The following is a 20,913-nucleotide window of genomic DNA, read 5'->3' as shown; positions in this document are numbered from 1 at the left end:
AGGAAGCTGTCCAGAGTTAGATTAAGATCCGTTTCTGATAGTGGTGATGTTGATAGATTTATTCAGTAATGTTAGTGAGAGCTGCAGGAATACAAGAATGATGCGAGAGATTATTTGGATCAACCTTTAATTCATTTCCTGCTGCACTTTTTTATTAAATGTGTGTATTTATGTTGTTTTTTTGTGTTTGAATGAAAAAGTAAAACATCACAGTAAAATGTCATTTTTTCACATCCACAGTTTGACTGACAGACATTTGGTTTCCTGTTGTTTATGAAGAGGAAAACCTCAAAGCTGTGGGGCAAACATGCAGTGTCTTTAAATCACCATAAACTCATTAACTAAGGCAAGGAACCAAAATTATGCTTTCAATTTTGAACAGGATTCTTCTTTTCTCATCAGAGGGGTCACTGCGGGCTGAGGACAGAGCTTTAAGAGTCCCAACCAGGAACAGAGGGAGGGGGACAGGGGAAGGGGTGACTTTAAGATCAACCCAGAAATATAAAAGCAAGATATAGATAGAAAAAGGACCCAAACTATGATGCAGACAATAATATATGAGAAAAACTATTTACTTTTGGAAGCACTTGACTCAGTTCTTACAGCAGTTTTCTCTCACTGCCCCAGTGAGAACTCTGTGCACTGTGGCATTTATTTCCTAATGACACTTGATTTCATCTACCCACATGTTTCTGTGGTATTTCTTTGCTATGCCACAGTAAGTGTAGAAATCATCTATGAACTTCATCTACAGCCTGCAAAGGTTTTCAGTGTCATTATTATCATTCAGCTCAGTGTAAAGGTGAACCTGAATGTGCCCCTCATGATGTGAAGACTCAGAGGTGGCTGAGGTAACGTGGGAGCACAGTACAGCAGCTGTTTATGTAGAAATCATGATGATAACTGGCCATAGGAATAACTGCTGAATGTTTTCATTGTAACACACAGACTGGACTTTATCAGTCTACTCTGAAGATGCTACTCTACCTCGACTATTCCAGGGTTTAAATAAGACAGATGATGGCACTGTTTTACATGAACTAATTTGTATTGTATTAATATTCCTGCCTATATGAAGCTGCCTGTGTGTGCACTGTTCCTATGTTGTCACCTTGTTAATCTACCAACTGGTAGAGGCACATTCTGAACAACACACTGAGGACAAGACATTGTCTATGTCTCCTTTCCTGATGAAGACATACATGGACAAATTTGCAAGGGGACTTACCTGAAGAAGAGAGAAACAGAATTTAAAAAATGTACCAGGAGGAGGATGATGTCAGGCAGACATAGCAGTGTGTAAATAAACAGCACTACTGCAGGAAACATTTAAAAAAGTGAATACATAAATATGTTTTCCCAACAGACTGCACCAACACATCCATCAATAAAAAAAGTCCGTCATACTGTAGAGAAACAGAAAATAAAGTGTGATGATGACCACTATGATCAAAGGAAGTCCAATACAACAGATGATCCATGTCAGCACAACTTACTGTGTTGATAGCTGATATGACACATTTCTCACTGTCTGGGCAGTGTTGATATGATACATATTTTAGGCTTGAAGATATTGACAATGTACATTGCTATCTGTGCTCTGCACATTCAGTGACACCATTTTCCTGGTGACCGAGTTGTATTTTTCATGCTTTGTCCTTCAAAATGGTTTGCACTACTGTTAACACCACAGGTCAGTGCACTATTGTACCTATTGACATTTCTTTCTCTGCGATTCTTTATCTTGCACACTGACTGATCAACTGATCAGTGTTTAACAAACTCCAAACATAATGTTTTACACTATATTGTTAATATTAAACATTACTCTTACACTGTTTCACTGCTGTAGATAACGATGATTATTTGCACTCACTACTCACATATGGTTGGTCTGTGACGTATATTTTAATAATACGTTGAGCCATTGCAACAAAATACTGTTGTTGACAGAAATATACTCCAGTATTACTACAGCTAATCTTAAAAATGGATCCATGCTGCCCATGAGAGGACTCCTCCATGTCATCATCATCACATCATGCCCATTATTGCCAGTAGAGTCCTCAGAGCCACATTACAGTTTTTTCTGATTGCTTAAACACTAACAATGATTCTTATAGCACAATTTCTAAAACTATTAATAGTTATAGCAAAATCACTCACTGAGTTTGCAAAACTAAAAGCAAAAAAACTGCTTTACACTCAATTTGCACTTTTGTAACACACAATTTGCAATTGTATAAATATAATCCACTTCACAGCACTCTTTTTGCTGAACTGTAAACACAACTCACTGCTTTACACACAACTTCCAAATGATCAACACACTCCTAGTAAAACTACACACATTTATGGCTGGTATTTACACTATTTTGCCAACTGTCTGGCTACACTGTCACATGCGAGAACTGTTTTACATCATTAGTTCACTTTGCAATCAGCATGAGCTCTGTAAATAAGCCACAGGTAAGCTTCAGTGTGGAGAACAATGGAGGGAGAAGGAGACTGAGAAGAACGAGAATTAGAGGAGGATGAGGACATGAGGAAGCAGGAGGAAGAGGACGAGGAGGTGAGGAAGGAGGAAGGGTAAGAAGAAATAGAATTACTGATGTCATCGGAGCTACAATAGTGGATCATGTGATCAACTATGGAATGACCCTGAACGGGTTCAGCCTGAGCCGCTACACTGTAGCAAGCATCATGAGGCTTATTGAGGCATATTGATGAGAATGGGTTAGTACAGTTCCTTCACTCTAAGTTTTTCTCTAATGAGAAAAACATCAATACTGTACATGTAAAACTGAAACTGTTACTCCATAGAATTGCTAGACATCCAGCATCTGGAAGGAGGCATGCGAGGATATTGACCAGGCATCATGTCAGGCCTGGATACGGCACTCCAGGAGATATTTTCCCCAGTGCCTTGGACTAGAAGACATTGCATGTGATGTTGATGAAATTCTGTGGCCGGACCCAGAGAGACAATGAGACTGATTTTCTCTCTCTTTCAGTGAAATTGTATGTTTTCTAGTGTTTGTTTTGATGTGTGTGAATAAACATTCATACTTGAAATTTGAATCCCTGTGTTTATAGAACTATTTATGACAAAGGTTTGACCTCACATGGACAGACCTTGTGCACAGAGAAAGCAAAAGCCAGATGTGTTTTCAGTTAATACCATCAGTGTGTAGTTGGCACATTGTGTGCTTAGTAATATGGTGGTTTGTGTTAACTGTGTGGTACAAAAATACCATTTTTACAAAGGTTTGAAGAGTTAAGCAAGATGTATTAGCTTTTGCAAAAGATCTACAATGTTTTGCTGATTTGGTGTAAGGTTTTTTTATTTGTGTGTAGAGTTTTGCACAAATAGCCAATAGTTACAGAAATGTGCTTAAGCAATCAGAAAAAACTGTAACTGAAAACACATCTGGCTTTTGCTTTCTCTGTGCACAAGGTCTGTCCATGTGAGGTCAAACTTTTGTCATAAATAGTTCTAGAAACACACAGGGATTCAAATTTCAAGTATGAAGTTTATTCACACACATCAACACAAACACAAGAAAACATACAATTTCACTGAAAGAGAGAGAGAGAGAGAAAATCAGTCTCATTGTCTCTCTGGGTCCGGCCACAGAATTTCATCAACATCACATGCAATGTCTTCTAGTCCAAGGCACCGGGGAACATGTCTCCTGGAGTGCCGTATCCAGGCCTGACATGATGCCTGGTCCATATCCTCGCATGCCTCCTTCCAGATGCTGGATGTCTAGTAATTCTGTGGAGTAGCAGTTTCAGTTTTACATGTACAGTATTGTTGTTTTTCTCATTAGAGTAAGGTACACCTACAAAACTTAGAGTGAAGGAACTGTACTAACCCATTCTCATCAATATGTCCTTATGATGCTTGCTATATTGTAGCGGCTCAGGCTGAGCCCGTTGGCAGCTTCCCTCAGGGTCATTCCATGGTTGATCACATGATCCACTATTGTAGCTCCGATGACATCAGTAATTCTATTTCTTCTTACCCTTCCTCCTTCCTCTTCACCTCCTCGTCCTCTTCCTCTAAATTCACCTCCTAGTCTTCGTCCTCCTCCTCTTCCTCATGTTCCTCCTCTAATTCTCACTCTTCTCAGTCTTCTTCTCCCTCCATTGTTCTCCACACTGAAGCTTACCTGTGGCTTATTCACAGTGCTCATGCTGATTGCAAAGTGAACTAATGATGTAAAACAGTTCTCACATGTGACAGTGTAGCCAGACAGTTGGCAAAATAGTGTAAATACCAGCCATACATGTGTGTAGTTTTACTAGGAGTGTGTTGATCATTTGGAAGTTGTGTGTTAAGCAGTGAGTTGTGTTTACAGTTCAGCAAAAAGAGTGCTGTGAAGTGGATTATATTTATACAATTGCAAATTGTGTGTTACAAAAGTGCAAATTGAGTGTAAAGCAGTTTTTTTGCTTTTAGTTTTGCAAACTCAGTGAGTGATTTTGCTAAAACTATTAATAGTTTTAGAAATTGTGCTATAAGAATCATTGATAGTGTTTAAGCAATCAGAAAAAACTGTAACATGAATTCAGGGAGGCATGTTCCTCTGGTGCAGCTGGATGTCTCAGTCACAGCTTCAACAAGTCCTTCCACACACTTACACACTGTTGTTGGAGAGATCCACATTGGTGGTGGGCTGGTCTCCTGAAGCTGCAGCTGTACTGACAGACCACCACATGTTCATCAGAATTACACATCAGTAGTAGTACTGGTTAGGAAGCACAGCTGTAGGTGACATTAAACTGATGTTAAATTCAACTTGTTGACAGGGAGCTATTGTTTACTTTAAATTAGAGTAGACAGTATTATTTGGTGGTAAGTTGTCACACATACATTTTTATACTTGTGATGCCCATGCTGACCACAACTCTCTGTGCAGTGTGAGTGGCTGCAGTTTCAAAGACTAAACACCAGGTGGCAGTATGTGCAACCACAAAAGCTGAAAGCACTATATGTGTAACTTTTACTGATGTTCATTTGAAGCCACCTAGTTGTTGATATGATATGAGACAACTTGCAGTGTCTTTAGCTGAATGACCATAAAGTGAAGCATAAAACAAACTTATGCTTTCAAACTGTTAGTAACACTTGTTTTCTGTAACAGAATAAACAGACTGACAAATTAACTCCGAAATATTTAAAGACATTATATTGCGAAACGTATTCAGTCACGTAGCAAATAAAAAAAAATAAAAAAAATTCAGGTGTTCCAATCACCTCCATGGTCACAGGTGTATAAAATCAAGCACCTAAGCATGCACCCTGCTTCTACAAATGTGTGAAAGAATGATCCGCTCTCAGGAGCTCAGTGACTTCCAGCGTGGTTCTGTGATAGGATGCCACCTGTGCTACAAGTGTAGTCATGATATTTTCTCATGACTAAATATTCCACAGTCAGCTGTCAGTGCTATTATAACAAAGTGGAGACAACAGCAGCTCAGCCATGAAGTGGTAGGCCACGTAAAATGACAGAGCAAGGTCAGCGGATGCTGAGGTGCTTAGTGCACAGAGGGAGCCAATGTTCTGCAGAGTCAATCACTACAGACCTCCAAACTTCAGATTAGCTTCAGAGCTCAAGAGCTTCACTTCCTGTGGCTGAGCAGCTGCATCCAAGCCATATATATCCAAGTGCAATGCAAAGTGTCAGTTTTTGGTTGGTGTAAAGCATGCCACCACTGGACTCTAGAGCAGTGGAGATGTGTTCTTTGGTGTGATGAATCACACTTTTCCATCTGGCAATCTGATGGACAAGTCTGGGTTTAGTGGTTACCAGGAGACCAATACTTGTCTGACTGCATTGTACCAAGTATGAAGTTTGCCGGAGGGAGGATTATGGTGTGGGTTATTTTTGAGGAGCTATTCCAGAGAATGAAACTCCGAATGATTCAGGATACAAAGACCTAAACGCTATGGATTAAGAATGGGATGTTACTCAAGTTCATATGCGTGTAAAGGCCGAAGAGCGAATACTTTTGACAAGATAATGTATATAAAATGAGAGTGAACACTTCCTCATATGTGTCCCCACACAGTTACATTGTCACAATAAGCCACTCTTCACCACTTTCTGCTTCCCTCCAGTCAGAAAGACACCATTCATCAACGTGTACCAGCAGGTTTGCCAACAGAGTATTCCGAGGAAATTCTTGATGTTAATGCAGCACTTGTTGCCCAACTGTCACCTCATGTTCTGCTTTTAGTCTGAAGTATTATAAGAAATGTGGTTAAAATAACACCTCATGCCACTGACAGGTAAGGCAGTGTTCAAGCTGACACCAGCAGAGTTTGATGTTATTGTGTATGTACTTGATGGACTATTGAATCCCCTATGAAGAGTATTTCAGTCCTTACACTCACAGTGTTACAGAATTCCCTCTTGTTATATTTAAATATCATATTTAGCTGAAAGTGTGTATTTGGAGTCATCTCACACACTTTGTCAGACACATTATGTTACACAAGAGTTACAGCCTGTCACCGCCAACTACAACGACTCCATGCAATGTTAAAAACTGTCAAAGATGCTGAATCAATCAGAGACTCAGTGTTTCTTCATTCAGACATTTAATATACAGTATAAAGCTGCAGTCAATATTGATCTCAGCAGGTCTCTGTTACAGTGTTAGCAGACTGAATAATAATGATGAGGCTGACCTTCATCAAAGAAACAGTAATGCTGCATTACATACATGCATTCTTCCCTGTGGCTGCATCATGTGTGCTAAATTCTGCTGCTCTGCTGACCCAGTCTTGGTGAATGTATCATCTTCTCTGATCAATAGCCACAATTCTTCTTTTCTCATCAGAGGGGACACTGCGAACTGAGGACAGAGCTCTGAGAGTCCCAACCAGAAAGAATATGAACAGAGGGAAGGGGAGGAGGAGAAACACAGAGAACATGGCAACTGTCACATTAAAATTAAACGATAGATCGGAAGGCAGAACACAGACCAAAGAAAGGACCCAGATCACAATGCTGACGATCACAGAGGATTTAATGGTCCGTCTGTATCTGTACCACAGTGGGTGGGCAATGACCAAATATCTGTAAGACAGGACAGAGACATAGACAGTTTTTAAGGTGCATCAACTGATGAAATGCAGCAACACATGAGACATAAGATAGTTACCTTTCCATGGAAACACACACCATGAATCCAACACTGGCCATCAGACCAACACTGTAAGGAATAAATATTTCAAGGATCTGACAGTTATTGTCTGTCACCCAAACCATCATACAGCAGAGCTGCACAAGGTCAGAAAGTAGAAGGTTGATGACGAAAACTGGAGCAACATGATCTTTTCGGATCTGTAGGAAACATTTAAAAAAGTGAATAAGTGTTAAAACATGGTCTCATCAACACCTCTTTAAGACGTCATGGTGCTCTGTTCACTCATCCATTTAGGAGGCAGTTATGACACATAAACAATGATTTACATACAGACTGCACCAACACATCCATCAATAACAAATCATCAGTCATCATGTACATACCAGAAAACAAAGTGCGATGATGGCCACTATGATCAAAGGAAGTCCAATACAACAGATGATCCATGTCAGCACATACTGCATGAATGCAGAGTTTCCAAAAATGCAGCCGTAGTTTGTGTTGTCATCATAATAATAATAATCATAACTTTGGTTCCCCGAGGTGTTGTAGAGTTCCTCCATTCTTCAGTGTCTGGTGTTTGAGAGATTATGTTGGTCCTGAGTGACAGCAAGTTGTTTAACATCAGTGATATTCTTATAGCTTTAAAGTTCACATAAACACTTGATGATAACAGTTTGAGTCTGTGCGAAAGAAAGAAGAATAAAGAACGCTAACAGAGTCAAATATCAATAGGTACATCAAGCTGCATTGATTAGTCGATCTTAGAAGAAAATATATCCACAGTTGTTCATACACTTCCTGTGTAAGACTGATTCAGTTTGTTCAGTTCTTCTGTCCATGTAATATATAAGAAAAAACTATTTACCTTTGGAAGTTAGACTTTACTTTGTTCTTACAGCAGTGTGTGCTCACAGTGAGAACCCTGTACAGAATGACAGCTACCTCATAATGACACTTGTTTATCTATCCACATCTTTCTCTGGTTTTTTTCTCTGGTACCTCACAGTAAGTGTAGAAATCATCCCCCAACATTTAGCAACTAGAAATGGAGAAATCTTATTTTAATGCTATGGATTCAAACCACACTGAATCAATACACTGAATTAATACAGATTATCATTCAGCTCATTGTAAAAGTCAAGCTGAACAGGCTCCTCATGATGTAAAGTCTCAGAGGTGGCTGAGGGAAAGTGGGAGCACAGTAGTGCAGCTGTTTATGTAGGAATCATATGTATCAGACTTTGATTTCCTGTTCATAAAGAGGACAACCTCAAAACTGTGCGACAAATGGAGAGGCCGACAGAAAAGGAAAAATTACTGCAAGACAGGACAGTTTTTTTTTTCGGTGTACCAGATTATGCACTAATTAAATCCACCCAAAATATTTACCTTTCCAGGGAAACAGACCATGAATCCAATGCTTACCATCAGACCGAAATACTAAAACCCAAATAATCTATAGTTCTCACAGTTCATGTCTTTCATCATAACCATCACACAGCAGAGCTGGAAAAGGTCGGAAAGTAGAAGGTTGATGACATAAACTGGAGCAACATGATCTTTTCGTATCTGTAGGAAACAAAAAAAGGAAAAAAAATATGTTTTAAACATTCTCAACAACACCTCCTCCCGAGTTTGTTTCTGAGTTCATTTATCCATTTAGTATCCGTTTAGTTATAACACATGAACAATGCTTTACATACAGACTGCACCAACACATCCATCATTAACAATTGTCAGTGATCATGTACATAACGATAAATAAAGTGCCATGATGGCCACTATGATCAAAGGAAGTCCAATACAACAGATGATCATGTCAGCACATACTTGATGAATGCAGCTTTTCCAATAAAGCAGTCCTTGTCAGGGAGTTGTTGTGGATGCGGACACAAATGCTCAGGCACAGAGCGGTTAAAAAATAACAATTGTCTTTAATAATGCTGAGAAGGTCAGTACCAGAGTCAATAAACAAAAGATCACCACTAGCTGTGGGAGCAAGAACCAGGCTTGGTTGGAGAAATCAAGGTAATCAAAAATCACAAAAACAAGAGCTAGGCATGATACTCATGAATCTCTACCAGAGAACAAGGCTGAAAGCTTTGGGCTGACAAGGCATGAGAGACGAGACGAAGACTCACTAACATATGTAACAAACTGGCACCTAGTGAAAGGGGAACACACACTAAATACACAGGGAGTAGGGCAGACAAAGAGGCACAGGTGAGACACATTAGGGAGGAGCAGGTAGTCTTCAGGAGGGGGAGGGAGCACACGAGGAAGGGGAAGTCAAGACACCTGAAATGAGAGGAGGTTCAGTTATTTTTCAAAATAAAACAGGAAGCAAATGCAAAAACAGGAAATAATGCAGGAACTAAGGCAAAACAACAAAATACCAAAATAAAGGCCCTGGCTCCACCTGGATTCCTGACAGCCGTAGAACATGTTTTCATCACACACTTGTTGCACTGAGGTTTCATTAAAGTATAATTCATCCATTCTTCAGTAAGAAATCTGGTGTTTGAGAGGCTATGTTGGTCCTGAGAGAATTGAATTTGTATCCCATCAGTGATAGAGTTGACACAAATACTGAATGGTAGCAGACCAGTTTAAGTCTTAGTATAAAAGGAGAGCTGCAGGTGTTCAGAAAACTAAAAACATCTAATCAAAGGTTGTTCATACACCTCCTGTGTATACCTGGTTATGTTTGCATATTCTTTTGTCCATGTAATATTATATAAACCTTTGGAAGTTGTACTTGACTCTGTTCTCTCTGAAGTGTGAGGACCCTGTAAGAGTGACATGTCTCCAAATGACACTTGATTTTTATCTGCTTACATCTTCCTGTGGTATTTTTATACCACTAATGCCTCACAGTAAAAAACTTTTTTCAGTACTACTTTGCACATTTTAATGCCATGGATTCAAACAACACTTTGGTATTAATGTTGTCATTCAGCTGACTGTAAAAGTGAAGCTGAACGGGCCCTAATTATATAAAAAGTAGATTTTGAATGGTTAAATAGAGTTCAGAATGGTTTGTAAAAAAATATTTTCTTATATCTGAAAAGTTTTAATTTCCTTCTCTTACCTGCTGGAGCCAAGAGCCAGATAAAAGATGAGGCTCCCAGAAAGAAAGTAAACATCAGGGAACACATCTTTCTGCTGAGCTCATCCTGTGGGGGGGCGGGGGGATTAGTTGATTGAATTGTTTCTTCTGAAAACAAACTAGACATAAATCAGACACAAATCATTGATAGATAGCCTGAAAGGGTCATAGCTTAGATGCTTTTTCACAAAGTGCTTATATATTTGGCCTGATAAGAAAAACAATTTGAAAACATCTCTTTATTTCTTATTTCATAGCTGAAAAAGTGGATTCACCTTCTGCAGCTTTCTCTATCTTCACATTGACAGAATTGGCATCATTTGTGTTTTTGTGATTTTACTGTATTGTTCTCTGAGGTCAGCTGTCCTGCTCCGTCTTTATACAGCACACAGAGGCCTGGTATCCAGGAGCAAACCTGCTCATTAAAAAGGGACATAAATAAGTAGCATGTAAGGCTCTTAGCTAAGATGCTTTTTCACAAAGTGCTTATATATTTGGCCTGAAAAGAAAATCAATTTGAAAACATCTCTTTATTTCTTATTTCATAGCTGAAAAAGTGGATTCACCTTCTGCAGCTTTCTCTATCTTCACATTGACAGAATTGGCACTTTTTGCAGCACTCAGATATTTAGTTTAGAGGAAAAGCTCAAAACTGTGAAGCAAGTATTTGCTTAAGTGTGAGAACTCATATCTCCAAATGACACTTTGATGATTTTTATCTACCCACAGCTTCCTGTGGTATTTTTCTACCACTAATGCCTCACACTAGGTGTAAAAATCTCCTGGCCTCCAAGATCTTTTTAGTGTTTTTTTTCAGTAAAACTTTGCACATTTTAATGCCATGGATTCAAACGACACTGTACCATTAATATTGTCATTCAGCTGATTGTGAAGATTTGTGCCTTCATTATTTCAGGGTTTAAATTAAGGGAGACACAGGTTTTACTACATTTTTTAATGAATCTTTATGAACATCATAAAGTATACACCAGGATATCAGCTCTGACTGCACACTGCCCTTATTCATGCTACTTACCTGCTGATTAGTAGATTAGGGATGTGACAAAACACTCAGCTTAGGAGATGTCTCGACATACAACACTGAGGTCACGAGAACAGCTTGAGATAACATGTTTCTCTGTGTATCTGCTTCTATGTATGTGTATCTGCATCACTGTGCATTCTGCAACAACACACTGAGGACAACATATAACATATACTCTCTCACCAAGAAGTGTCCATGTACAAATGATACAAAGGCAGCATTGGTGTTTTTAATGGTAACATTCACTGAGAGTGAAACACAATAACTATAAACCTCACGATCGATCTGATCATTTTATAACAGTGTTTTTAACTAGATTAATAATTTTATCTATACAGCATTTTTCAAAAACAAAGTTACAACGTTCTTTACAGAACAAAAAAAAGAAAACAAATGAAGCAATTACAACAAGGGTTGGGAATACATTTTTTTAAGAATTAGCCACATGATGAAAATAAGTCTTGAGATGAGGTTAAAAAGAGTACACTGACTGAGGCTGTCTGAAGTTAAGGCCATGCCAGAGGATGTCAAGCAACAGTCAGGGTCATACGGAGTTAACAGATAGATGGACTGCCTGCCACCTAAACAGTGGCACAGCAACATATGTTGCAACATAAACAGTTAAAACTTAGAGGACGATCACAGAGGATTTAATGGTCCGTCAGTATCTGTACCACAGTGGGTGGGCAACGACCAAATACCTGTCAGACAGGACAGAAGCACATGTTTTTAAGGTGTGTCAGATTCATGCAATGGTTGAATGGACAAACATAAAGTAGACAGACAATTACCTTGCAAGGGAAACACACAGCATGAATCCAACACTGACCAACAAACCAAAATGATTACTACAATAAAATATCTGATAGTCTAATACTGCCACCTTCTGTCTTGGAGTGTGAACTACATGTCTGTAAGTGGTTTTTAATAGTACTAAAAATAATAAATATTATAACATAATGCAATAAAATAATGTGCATATTATGAGAAAGATAAAAACATAATATTCTTGTATATCCAAATAATCCAAAAGTAAACATTTGTGTTTTTGTGATTTTACTGTATTGTTCTCTGAGGTCAGCTGTCCTGCTCCGTCTTTATACAGCACACAGAGGCCTGGTATCCAGGAGCAAACCTGCTCATATTTAAAAAGGGACATAAATAAGTAGCATTTAAGGCTCTTAGCTAAGATGCTTTTTTGCAAAGGGCTTATATATTTGGCCTGAAAAGAAAAACAATTTGAAAACATCTCTTTATTTCTTATTTCATAGCTGAAAAAGTGGATTCACCTTCTGCAGCTTTCTCTATCTTCACATTGACAGATTTGGCACTTTTTGTTTTTACATTTCCAGCACTCAGATATTTATTTTATAGGAAAAGCTCAAAACTGTGAAGCAAATTTGCTTAAGTGTTTATCAAAGCAGGATATTTAAAAGTGGACACAAGGCTGTGGTCTACAATGAGACTTTGTGCTTGGCTTTGGTGCTGAAAAAGTAGTGAAGTTAATAATCTGTATAAATAGTTCTTCGGGGACACACATGAGTACTGTGAGCATTAAAGTTTCACAGAAAGCAGCAGTTGTTGCCCCATTTCCTCATGTTCTGCTTTTAGTCTGAATTACAGTGATGAGTCATGAAACTTCCACAAAGTGTTATAAGAAATGTGGTTAAAGTAACGCCTCATGCCACTGACAGGTAAGAGTGTATTTCAAGCTGACAGTGAGTTTAATGCTATCATACATGTATTTAACAGACTACTAAATCACCTATGAAGAGTATTTCAGTCCTTACACTCACTGTGTTACAGAATTCCCTCTTGTTATATTTATATCATATTTAGCTGAAAGTGTGTATTTGGAGTCATCTCACACACTTTGTCAGACATTATGTTACACAAGAGTTACAGCCTGTCACCTCCAACTACAACGACTCCATGCAATGTTCAAAACTGTCAAAGATGCTGAATCAATCAGACACTCAGTGTTTCTTCATTCAGACATTTAATATACAGTATAAAGCTGCAGTCAATATTGATCTCAGCAGGTCTCTGTTACAGTGTTAGCAGACTGAATAATAATGATGAGGCTGACCTTCATGAAAGAAACAGTAATGCTGCATTACATACATGCATTCTTCCCTGTGGCTGCATCATGTGTGCTAAAGTCTGCTGCTCTGCTGACCCAGTCTTGGTGAATGTATCATCTTCTCTGTTCGGGGTCTTTATTCTTTCTCTTCACCTAAACTTCTCCTCTGTGGATCTGCTGCTGATTTGCTGACATCAGCAAGGACTGTGACAGGATGGTCAGCATCACTGTCCATTCTGTCACAGCACAGTGAGGACAAGAGGTTGTCTATGGCTCCTTTTCTAATAAAAACATACATGATCAGGTCTGCAAGAGGACTCAGCTGAAGAAGACATAAACACAAGTCAGTGAAAATGCTGTTATTACTGGCCTCTTCTACCAGAGACCAGATGATTTCAGGCAGAAATAGCAGTGTGTAAATCAGCAGCACTACCACCAAGATAGCCACAATTCTTCTTTTCTCATCAGAGGGGACACTGCGAGCTGAGGACAGAGCTCTAAGAGTCCCAACCAGGAAGAACATGAACAGAGGGAGGGGCAGGAGACAGAATACTCCATAGATGGTTTCACTGATGTGAAAATCAACCTGGAAGTATGAAGGTAGGACATAAACAAGAGGAAGGATCCAGACCACAATGCTGACAATCACAGAGGATTTAATGGTCCTTCTGTATCTGTACCACAGTGGGTGGGCAATGACCAAATACCTGTAAGACAGGACAGAGACATAGACAGTTTTTAAGGTGCATCAGAGTATATGTGTTAATTAAATCCACACAAAATGGTCAGACAGTTACCTTTCCATGGAAACACAAACCATGAATCCAACACTGGCCATCAGACCAAAATGTAAAAAATAAAACATTACAAAGTTACAGTTCTTGTCTGTCACCCAAACCATCATACAGCAGACATCCATCAATAACAAATGTCAGTCATCATGTACATACCAGGAAACAAAGTGCGATGATGGCCACTATGATCAAAGGAAGTCCAATACAACAGATGATCCATGTCAGCACATACTGGACAAATGCATAGTTTCCAAAAAAGCAGCCGTAGTTTGTGTTGTTGTCATCATAAGAATTATAATCATAACTTTGTTTCCCCGAGGTGTTGTAGAGTTCCTCCATTCTTCAGTATCTGGTGTTTGAGAGATTATGTTGGTCCTGAGTGACAGCAAGTTGTTTAACATCAGTGATATTCTTATAGCTTTAAAGTTCACATAAACACTCGATGATAACAGTTTGAGTCTGTGTGAATGAAAGAATAAAGAATGCTAACAGTCAAATATCAATAGGTACATCAAGCAGCACTGATTAATCGATCTTAAAACAACATATATCCACAGTTGTTCATGCACCTCCTGTGTAAAGCTGCTTCATTCTGTTATATGTATATATAAAATCTATTTACCTTTGAAAGTTGTACTTGACTCAGTTCTTACAGCAGTGTTTTCTGTTTTCTGTACAGAATGACTGTATTTCCTTATGATACTTGATTTTATCTACTCACGTCTTCCTGTGGTTTTATTATATTACTATTAATAATACTAGCACCGATTCCTTAGAATAAGTGTGAAGCATTACTCATCAGCTCACATGCAGCAGCTTCTTTTACAGCTGTATATATTTTCAGTACAATCTTCGATGTTTTAATGTCATGGATTCAAACCACACTGTACCATTAATATTGTCATTCAGCTCAGTGTGAAAGTGAACCTGTATAGGCCCCAGGTCTCAGAGGTAGCTGAGGGAATTCTGGCCTATGCAGAAGAGCAGTGGGGACAGAGCATCTCCTCTGTATATACCACATTTGATGGTTTTCCACAGTCTCGATAAGTTTGCATTGAATGTTGATATTGTATATTGATATTGTATATCTCCAGGTATTCCAGGATCCAGAAGTGTGGCATTGAGACAACAGCTTTCTTGTAATCAATGAAAAACCAGATATTGGAATCGACCCAAAAGATGGCAATCAGTGCATACTTAATTATGATCCCCTCATGTCAGTCACTCATTCAGCTCTATTGCTGTACATTGTAGGTGGACCAACAGCAGGAATCTGCTCATGACAAGCAAAAGGCTGGAGCAGAGGATCGAGTGTGAGGCTGGCAGAAAATTTAGAAATGAAAAAACTGCTCTTGAATGGAAAAGGAAATGAAGGACAAATGTGCTTAAAGCCACACAGAAATAATACTTTGTGGTTGCATAGGTGTTTTCTCTTATGGTGGGTCGAAATCCATCGCTGTAGACCTGCTGGGTGTGGCCTCCTCTTTCACCAGTCACTGTCAGGTAAGTTTGAGTTTTCAAACTCTCCTGGCTTCCTCCATTTTGTTATTTTTCCTCTGAAGGCCTTTGACTTAAATGATATGTTTATATTCCTGTGTTTGACTTCTGAAAGGAGTAGCTGCAAATATTTCTTTTATTTCCACAAGTGACTGGTGAAATCTCTACAAAACATATTTTACGACATCAAATGGTCAAACACCCAACAATTTTGGACAAAATCTAAAATCTAATCTCCCTTCTAATCTGCTTTTTGCATGTTCCTTTTAGCCCCAAAAGAGGAATAGAAAGGACACATGAGCAGTACACGTGCTCTTTATAACAGTGACATAAATGCAGAACTAGCTCAAGGCACGACAGGTTCTATAACATTCTTGCCTGAGATCTACGTAAAAAAAAGAGTGGTCCAAAGTCCCAGTGGAAATTAACAGAAAGAAATAAGCGCTTGACAGTTGTGATAGACAATTCACCAGACATTCACCCCCTTACAAACTAAAGACTACCTGACTACTAAAGACTACTAAAGGACTCTGGGCCCTCCCCCTTCCTCCCCCCACAACAGCGTAACTCTTAGTGACATTTACTGTTATGTGATGTGCTTGAACAGGACCCAAACGCAGATGTGAGGCAAAGGGGGAAACAAAAAGTGAGCTTCTATTATAAAAGTCAACGTCCAAACTCAAAACCAAGTCCAAAAGTATAAATCAAAAATACAAACTAAAAGGCAAAAGGAAGACACAGGAGGCAGGAAACCACAGGAAGTAAAACACCAGGGAAAACACATATACAAACACACGAGGGAGGTCAGGAGACAACGCAAACAAGGGAGGTCAGGGCAGGAAGGATAATGCAACAAAAACCACAATGTCAAAAAAAAACTGAGGACAGAGCAGAAAACCAGGAATCAGAATAAAAGGTAACAAACCACAACATTTACAGGAAATCTCACTATTACACAAGGTAATGTATAATGTGTGTTACCACAGGGGCCACACTGCAGATGAATGCACTTCTCATGAAGGCTGACTGACTTTTTATTTGATACCATTTTATCAGTATATACCAATGTACTTTGAGATACACTTGGTTTTACACATTTTCTGAATATAAATGATGACGTTATCTAATGCATGTTTTTTAAAACCGTATCAGAGAAACTTTGCTAACTGTAAACAATTGGGTGGATAAATGGTGGTGCTTTGTGTATGTTCATTTTAACCCCAAAAGAGGAACAAAAAGCACACATGAGCAGAAGAAGAAAAACAAAGCCGAGAACGTGTTTTTTTCATAACAGGGACATAAATGCAGAACTATCTCAAGAACGGCAGGTTCTATAACAGCTCTTCTTGCCTGAGATCAATGCAAAAGAAGTGGTCCAACGCCCAGTGGAAATTAACAGAAAGAAACAAGTGCTTGACATTTGTGATAGACAACAAAGGCTTTGCCATTGAGAGAGGTATGAATAATTCCGGAAATGATTTTTTTTTCTCATAATCCCACTTCACAAACAATTCACTGGTGTTAATTTCAAATGTTGGAAATGTGCTATAATAGCATAACATTTTGCAGCATGCTGATTGAAACAAACTGCTGCCTAGAATCAGTTAGCCTCAATGTTAAATATGCTTAAAGCCATAGCAGGGTCTCCCAAGGCAAAAACTAAGAGAGGTTTAAAATCCCCTTATTAAATGAGACACTCCTCTTTCTGTAGTTGCTCACAGTAAGAGGCAGCAGGCGGATGTGGGCTTGCTCATAGCTCCCCAGTTCAGCTGCCATGTGTTGGAGTTTTCCTCAGCAAATGAAAGGGCCCCTTCAGGTATGGGAGATTTCTCTTACCTGTTTCAGCTTAAAGGCCAAACCAGAGAATGTCTAGTGTTGAGTACCAGACATTCTTAGTGTCCCTGGGGGGGGGGGGTACTGGAAGGCCCTCCAACAGGGGACTCTGTCATCTTGCTGGGGGACTTCAATGCCCATGTGGGCAATAGTCGTGGTTGGGAGGAATGGCCTCCACGATCTGAACCCGAGTGGTGTTTTGTTTTTGGAAGTCAATGATCGATTTGTAGTCATGACCTCTTGGTATTGCATCGGCCCTCCAGAGGTTTGAGTTTATTTTATGTATTTTAATGTTAAGCACTTTGGTGGGCAATGCCCTTATAAATGTGCTATATAAATAAAACTGACATTGACATTGACATTTCATCTGAACATTCATTTAATACTTACAAATTTGTGTTGATGCTGGTCACAGTAAAGCTGATTATTCCATGAAAAACAAAATTCATCAAATTATCTGGACGTCAGAGGATGGGGCAGGGGGCTCTAGTACCTCATGGACTAGCAGAGTTATGGCCCTGAAGAGAATACCAGGTTTATTGATGGGATAATAGAAATTCATTGGTGAGAGAGTGTAACAAGAGTGACAGAAAGAAACACTTTATCTGACCTTCTCTCTGTCTCTCTGTCATTTACCCACCTGTGTGGGCAAGCCAGGCTAACAACCACCTACATCTGCTGTCACACTGAGTACTTTCCCCTTGTGTTTCGTTTTCTTTCATTTGTGCTTGGTTGGGTTTTGGGCAACAAAAATACATGTAACAGAAAGATTGTAAGGTCTATTTTTCAGCTTCCTGCGCAGGGTTACGTCTTTGGCAATGATTACATTTGGCATATCACAGTTACACAGAAGTTGTGTGGTGAAGGTCTTCATCTACAGCGTTCTCCATCTCACAGCAGCTTGCGAGCAGCATGTCAACTGGACCTTTCCGCAAGAAGAGACAAAGGATCAGGTCCACTAAAGGACCCAAACAAAACAAGGCCCAGACCATATCCAGATGAGAAAATGAAGAAGGTAATGTATAGTTTATATAGTCATAAATGTAAAAAATCATCATAGGCAGGATGGTTAGACAGTTGTGAAGCAGCAGCAGAACCAAAATGGCCAAAGCTCCTCGTTTTTTCTCAGCTGGCATCAAGGTGGCAGCAGGCAGGGCTTTGATGGCCCTAGCTAGACAGACAATAAACACAGGGGTAGGGAGAAGAGAGAAAATAGGAATGATAAGATGTAACCCAAAAAAAAAAATATGAGGGATGGCAACAGCACAAAGGACCCAGACACCAACACAGAGCAGCACAGAAACTTTAGTTTGTCTGATGCACTGGCACTGTGGGAAGGTGATGGCAAAACACCTGCAACACAGAGCAGAGATACAGATTAATATCACACTAGCTACTATAGTGTAGATACTTAGAGATATGACAGGTACCTTTCCAGAGCAAAACACACCCTGAAGCTGAGGCCTGCCATCACAGCAAACCAGAAAATAATACGAATGATAGTGACAGCTTCATAATCGTCAGGTATGAGAAGGTTGACAGGGATGATAAATTTCCAAGCGTTTATAGTGCAGAGCACTATCAGATTGGAGATGAGGAGGTTTGCGTAATAGGTGACAGGGACATGATCAGTCTGCACCTGCAGGAAACATTCATTAAAAGTTAAATTAATGCAGAAATATATAAAACTCAATCATGTGAGGATTCAGGATTTGGACAGGGTCCACAACACCCCCCCCCCCCCCCCCCCACACACACACACACACACACACACACACTGGGATGAGACATTAAAACAGAGGTGGTGTATCTGAAGATATTTTCAATGTATTTACAGATCAGCACCATTCTTCTATCTGGACCCACATATTATACATTTATGAGACACAGAAAAAAAACACAACCCCTTCTCCTCAGGAAAACAACCAGTGGCTGTGTGTCCTCCTCTGCCCCTGTAAATAAGTGGATCTGCTGGTTAGGGTGTCATCATGGTGGCATCACGTATTGTTATACATACCACAAAAAACAAATAAGTGATGGCTGCTATGGTCAAACTGAGGCAGACCCCAGTGTTGGGGCTAATGGATGGATATTCAAAACCCATGTCTGTCTGGCTTCCTGTGTGATGGAGGAGCTGTAAGAATCAGCCACACTGTAGGAAACAACCTGTTTGAAATAGCAGGTAAAGAGGAAGGCAAGCAGTTGCACAAATATAAAATGAAAAGAATGTATTTCCTTATTGCTGATTTTATTTAATATACATTTGTTACTGAAACTTTCAGTTTCTCTTTCTGTATTCTGAATTATTTCAATAATTCCAGTTCAGCCTGTGTACATTTCAGGCATTAAATTATTACATATGAGTTATTTAACTTTTTTCTTTACTTGTTTTCTGTAAAAATGGAAAATTTCTCCACTGTGAGATAAATAAAGCATCCTATCTTATTGTGCCTTCATACCACAGCACATTGGATTCACAAATGTACAATATATTGGACTCATCTCATAATCTTGACTAGCTGTTTTTCTCATAACAAAATTACTCTTCAAGTACAGATCATGAAAATAAGTGTAAGCCACCTTACCTTGCTTGGAATGTCTCCAAACTCAGCCCTCAGTCAGTAAAAAGTGAGCTGAGAACTCAAAACTTTATTTCTATCACTTTCACAGCCTACATTCATTTCCTGTAAACTTTACAGATTGGTGCAGTTCACCACGCTGAGGTTCTGTGTGAGTTTTTTTAGTCATGTTAAAAAAATGAAAAAAAGTTTATTCCTTCAAAGGTTAACTGGGCTCAGATGAGCAGCAGAACGACATATTACACTGTATTACTAATAATTTAACAAAATCAAAGACAAAATGGTGAAGTCATGTTTAAAAAAAAGTACTAATCCTGATTCAAACATTTTGTGAGGGGTTGAGGTACAAACACAAGTGCTAAACAGGAGGCAGTGGTAAGGTTAAAAAAAGTCCTTAATTACAGGTGATAACTAGTTTTATTGGCATTGGTAGGCAATCAAACTATTTTTCTTCACCCTCTTTCTTCTTCTTGTTCTTCTTCATTTTATTCTTCTGTATGTATTTTGGCGCAGCATATCTTCAGCATACATTGACCAATTTCAGCCATTCAACTATCAAAATGTTCATCTCACAGGACATTCCAGGTTAACTTCAGGTTTTTTTAAATAATTATTTTTTTTAAAAATAAATAATACTAATTTTTAAATATTTAGCAATTTTGACGTCATCTGCCAAATGTATCTCCTCCTACAAATTTCAAGCTACAGACTCCATTTTAGTCTTAAAACGCTCATTAGATGCTGCTCTATCGAACCTGTATTCAGAATTTTCTCATTCTGAATTGTTTCCGTGTGCCAGGCTCTCAAAG

The 20,913-nt window shown here is 39.0% G+C and overlaps 3 protein-coding genes across 3 annotated transcripts; all 3 read right to left on the bottom strand.

The window, feature by feature from the left end:
- Window positions 1-1,120: 1,120 nt before the first annotated feature.
- Window positions 1,121-7,625, bottom strand: LOC114447614 (G-protein coupled receptor 4-like). The gene is made up of 4 exons (XM_028424004.1): window positions 7,545-7,625; window positions 7,177-7,358; window positions 6,830-7,091; window positions 1,121-1,228 (listed from the first exon to the last, which is right to left on the bottom strand). The coding sequence occupies exons 1-4, from the start codon at window positions 7,623-7,625 to the stop codon at window positions 1,121-1,123; spliced, it is 633 nt and encodes a 210-aa protein (XP_028279805.1).
- Window positions 7,626-13,537: 5,912 nt separating this feature from the next.
- LOC114447613 (ovarian cancer G-protein coupled receptor 1-like) lies at window positions 13,538-14,266 on the bottom strand. The gene is made up of 2 exons (XM_028424003.1): window positions 14,199-14,266; window positions 13,538-14,108 (listed from the first exon to the last, which is right to left on the bottom strand). Exons 1-2 carry the CDS (start codon window positions 14,264-14,266, stop codon window positions 13,538-13,540), a joined length of 639 nt encoding a protein of 212 aa, XP_028279804.1.
- Window positions 14,267-17,900: 3,634 nt separating this feature from the next.
- Window positions 17,901-19,629, bottom strand: LOC114447612 (uncharacterized). Its single transcript, XM_028424002.1, has 3 exons — window positions 19,591-19,629; window positions 18,956-19,164; window positions 17,901-18,878 (listed from the first exon to the last, which is right to left on the bottom strand). Exons 1-3 carry the CDS (start codon window positions 19,627-19,629, stop codon window positions 18,368-18,370), a joined length of 759 nt encoding a protein of 252 aa, XP_028279803.1. The 3' UTR covers window positions 17,901-18,367.
- Between the last annotated feature and the right edge of the window lie 1,284 nt (window positions 19,630-20,913).

The sequence above is a fragment of the Parambassis ranga genome, chromosome 15 (genome assembly GCF_900634625.1).
Source record: "Parambassis ranga chromosome 15, fParRan2.1, whole genome shotgun sequence".
NCBI lineage: Eukaryota > Metazoa > Chordata > Actinopteri > Ambassidae > Parambassis > Parambassis ranga.
Note: the sequence above shows the minus strand (reverse complement) of the source record. Positions and strands in the feature narration are given on the sequence as shown.

Coding starts and splice junctions, on each gene's coding strand:
- LOC114447612 (XM_028424002.1), bottom strand. CDS start 19,629: ATGGGTTTTGAATATCCATCCATTAGCCCCAACACTGGG. Junction 19,165..19,590: donor CCATTAGCCCCAACACTGGG/GTCTGCCTCAGT, acceptor TGTTTCCTGCAG/GTGCAGACTGATCATGTCCC. Junction 18,879..18,955: donor GTGTGTTTTGCTCTGGAAAG/GTACCTGTCATA, acceptor TCTGTGTTGCAG/GTGTTTTGCCATCACCTTCC.
- LOC114447613 (XM_028424003.1), bottom strand. CDS start 14,266: ATGTTTTATTTTTTACATTTTGGTCTGATGGCCAGTGTTGGATTCATG. Junction 14,109..14,198: donor GTTTGTGTTTCCATGGAAAG/GTAACTGTCTGA, acceptor CCTGTCTTACAG/GTATTTGGTCATTGCCCACC.
- LOC114447614 (XM_028424004.1), bottom strand. CDS start 7,625: ATGCAGTATGTGCTGACATGGATCATCTGTTGTATTGGACTTCCTTTG. Junction 7,359..7,544: donor TCATCGCACTTTGTTTTCTG/GTATGTACATGA, acceptor TGTTTCCTACAG/ATCCGAAAAGATCATGTTGC. Junction 1,229..6,829: donor ATGAGAAAAGAAGAATTGTG/GCTATTGATCAG, acceptor TCTCTTCTTCAG/GTAAGTCCCCTTGCAAATTT.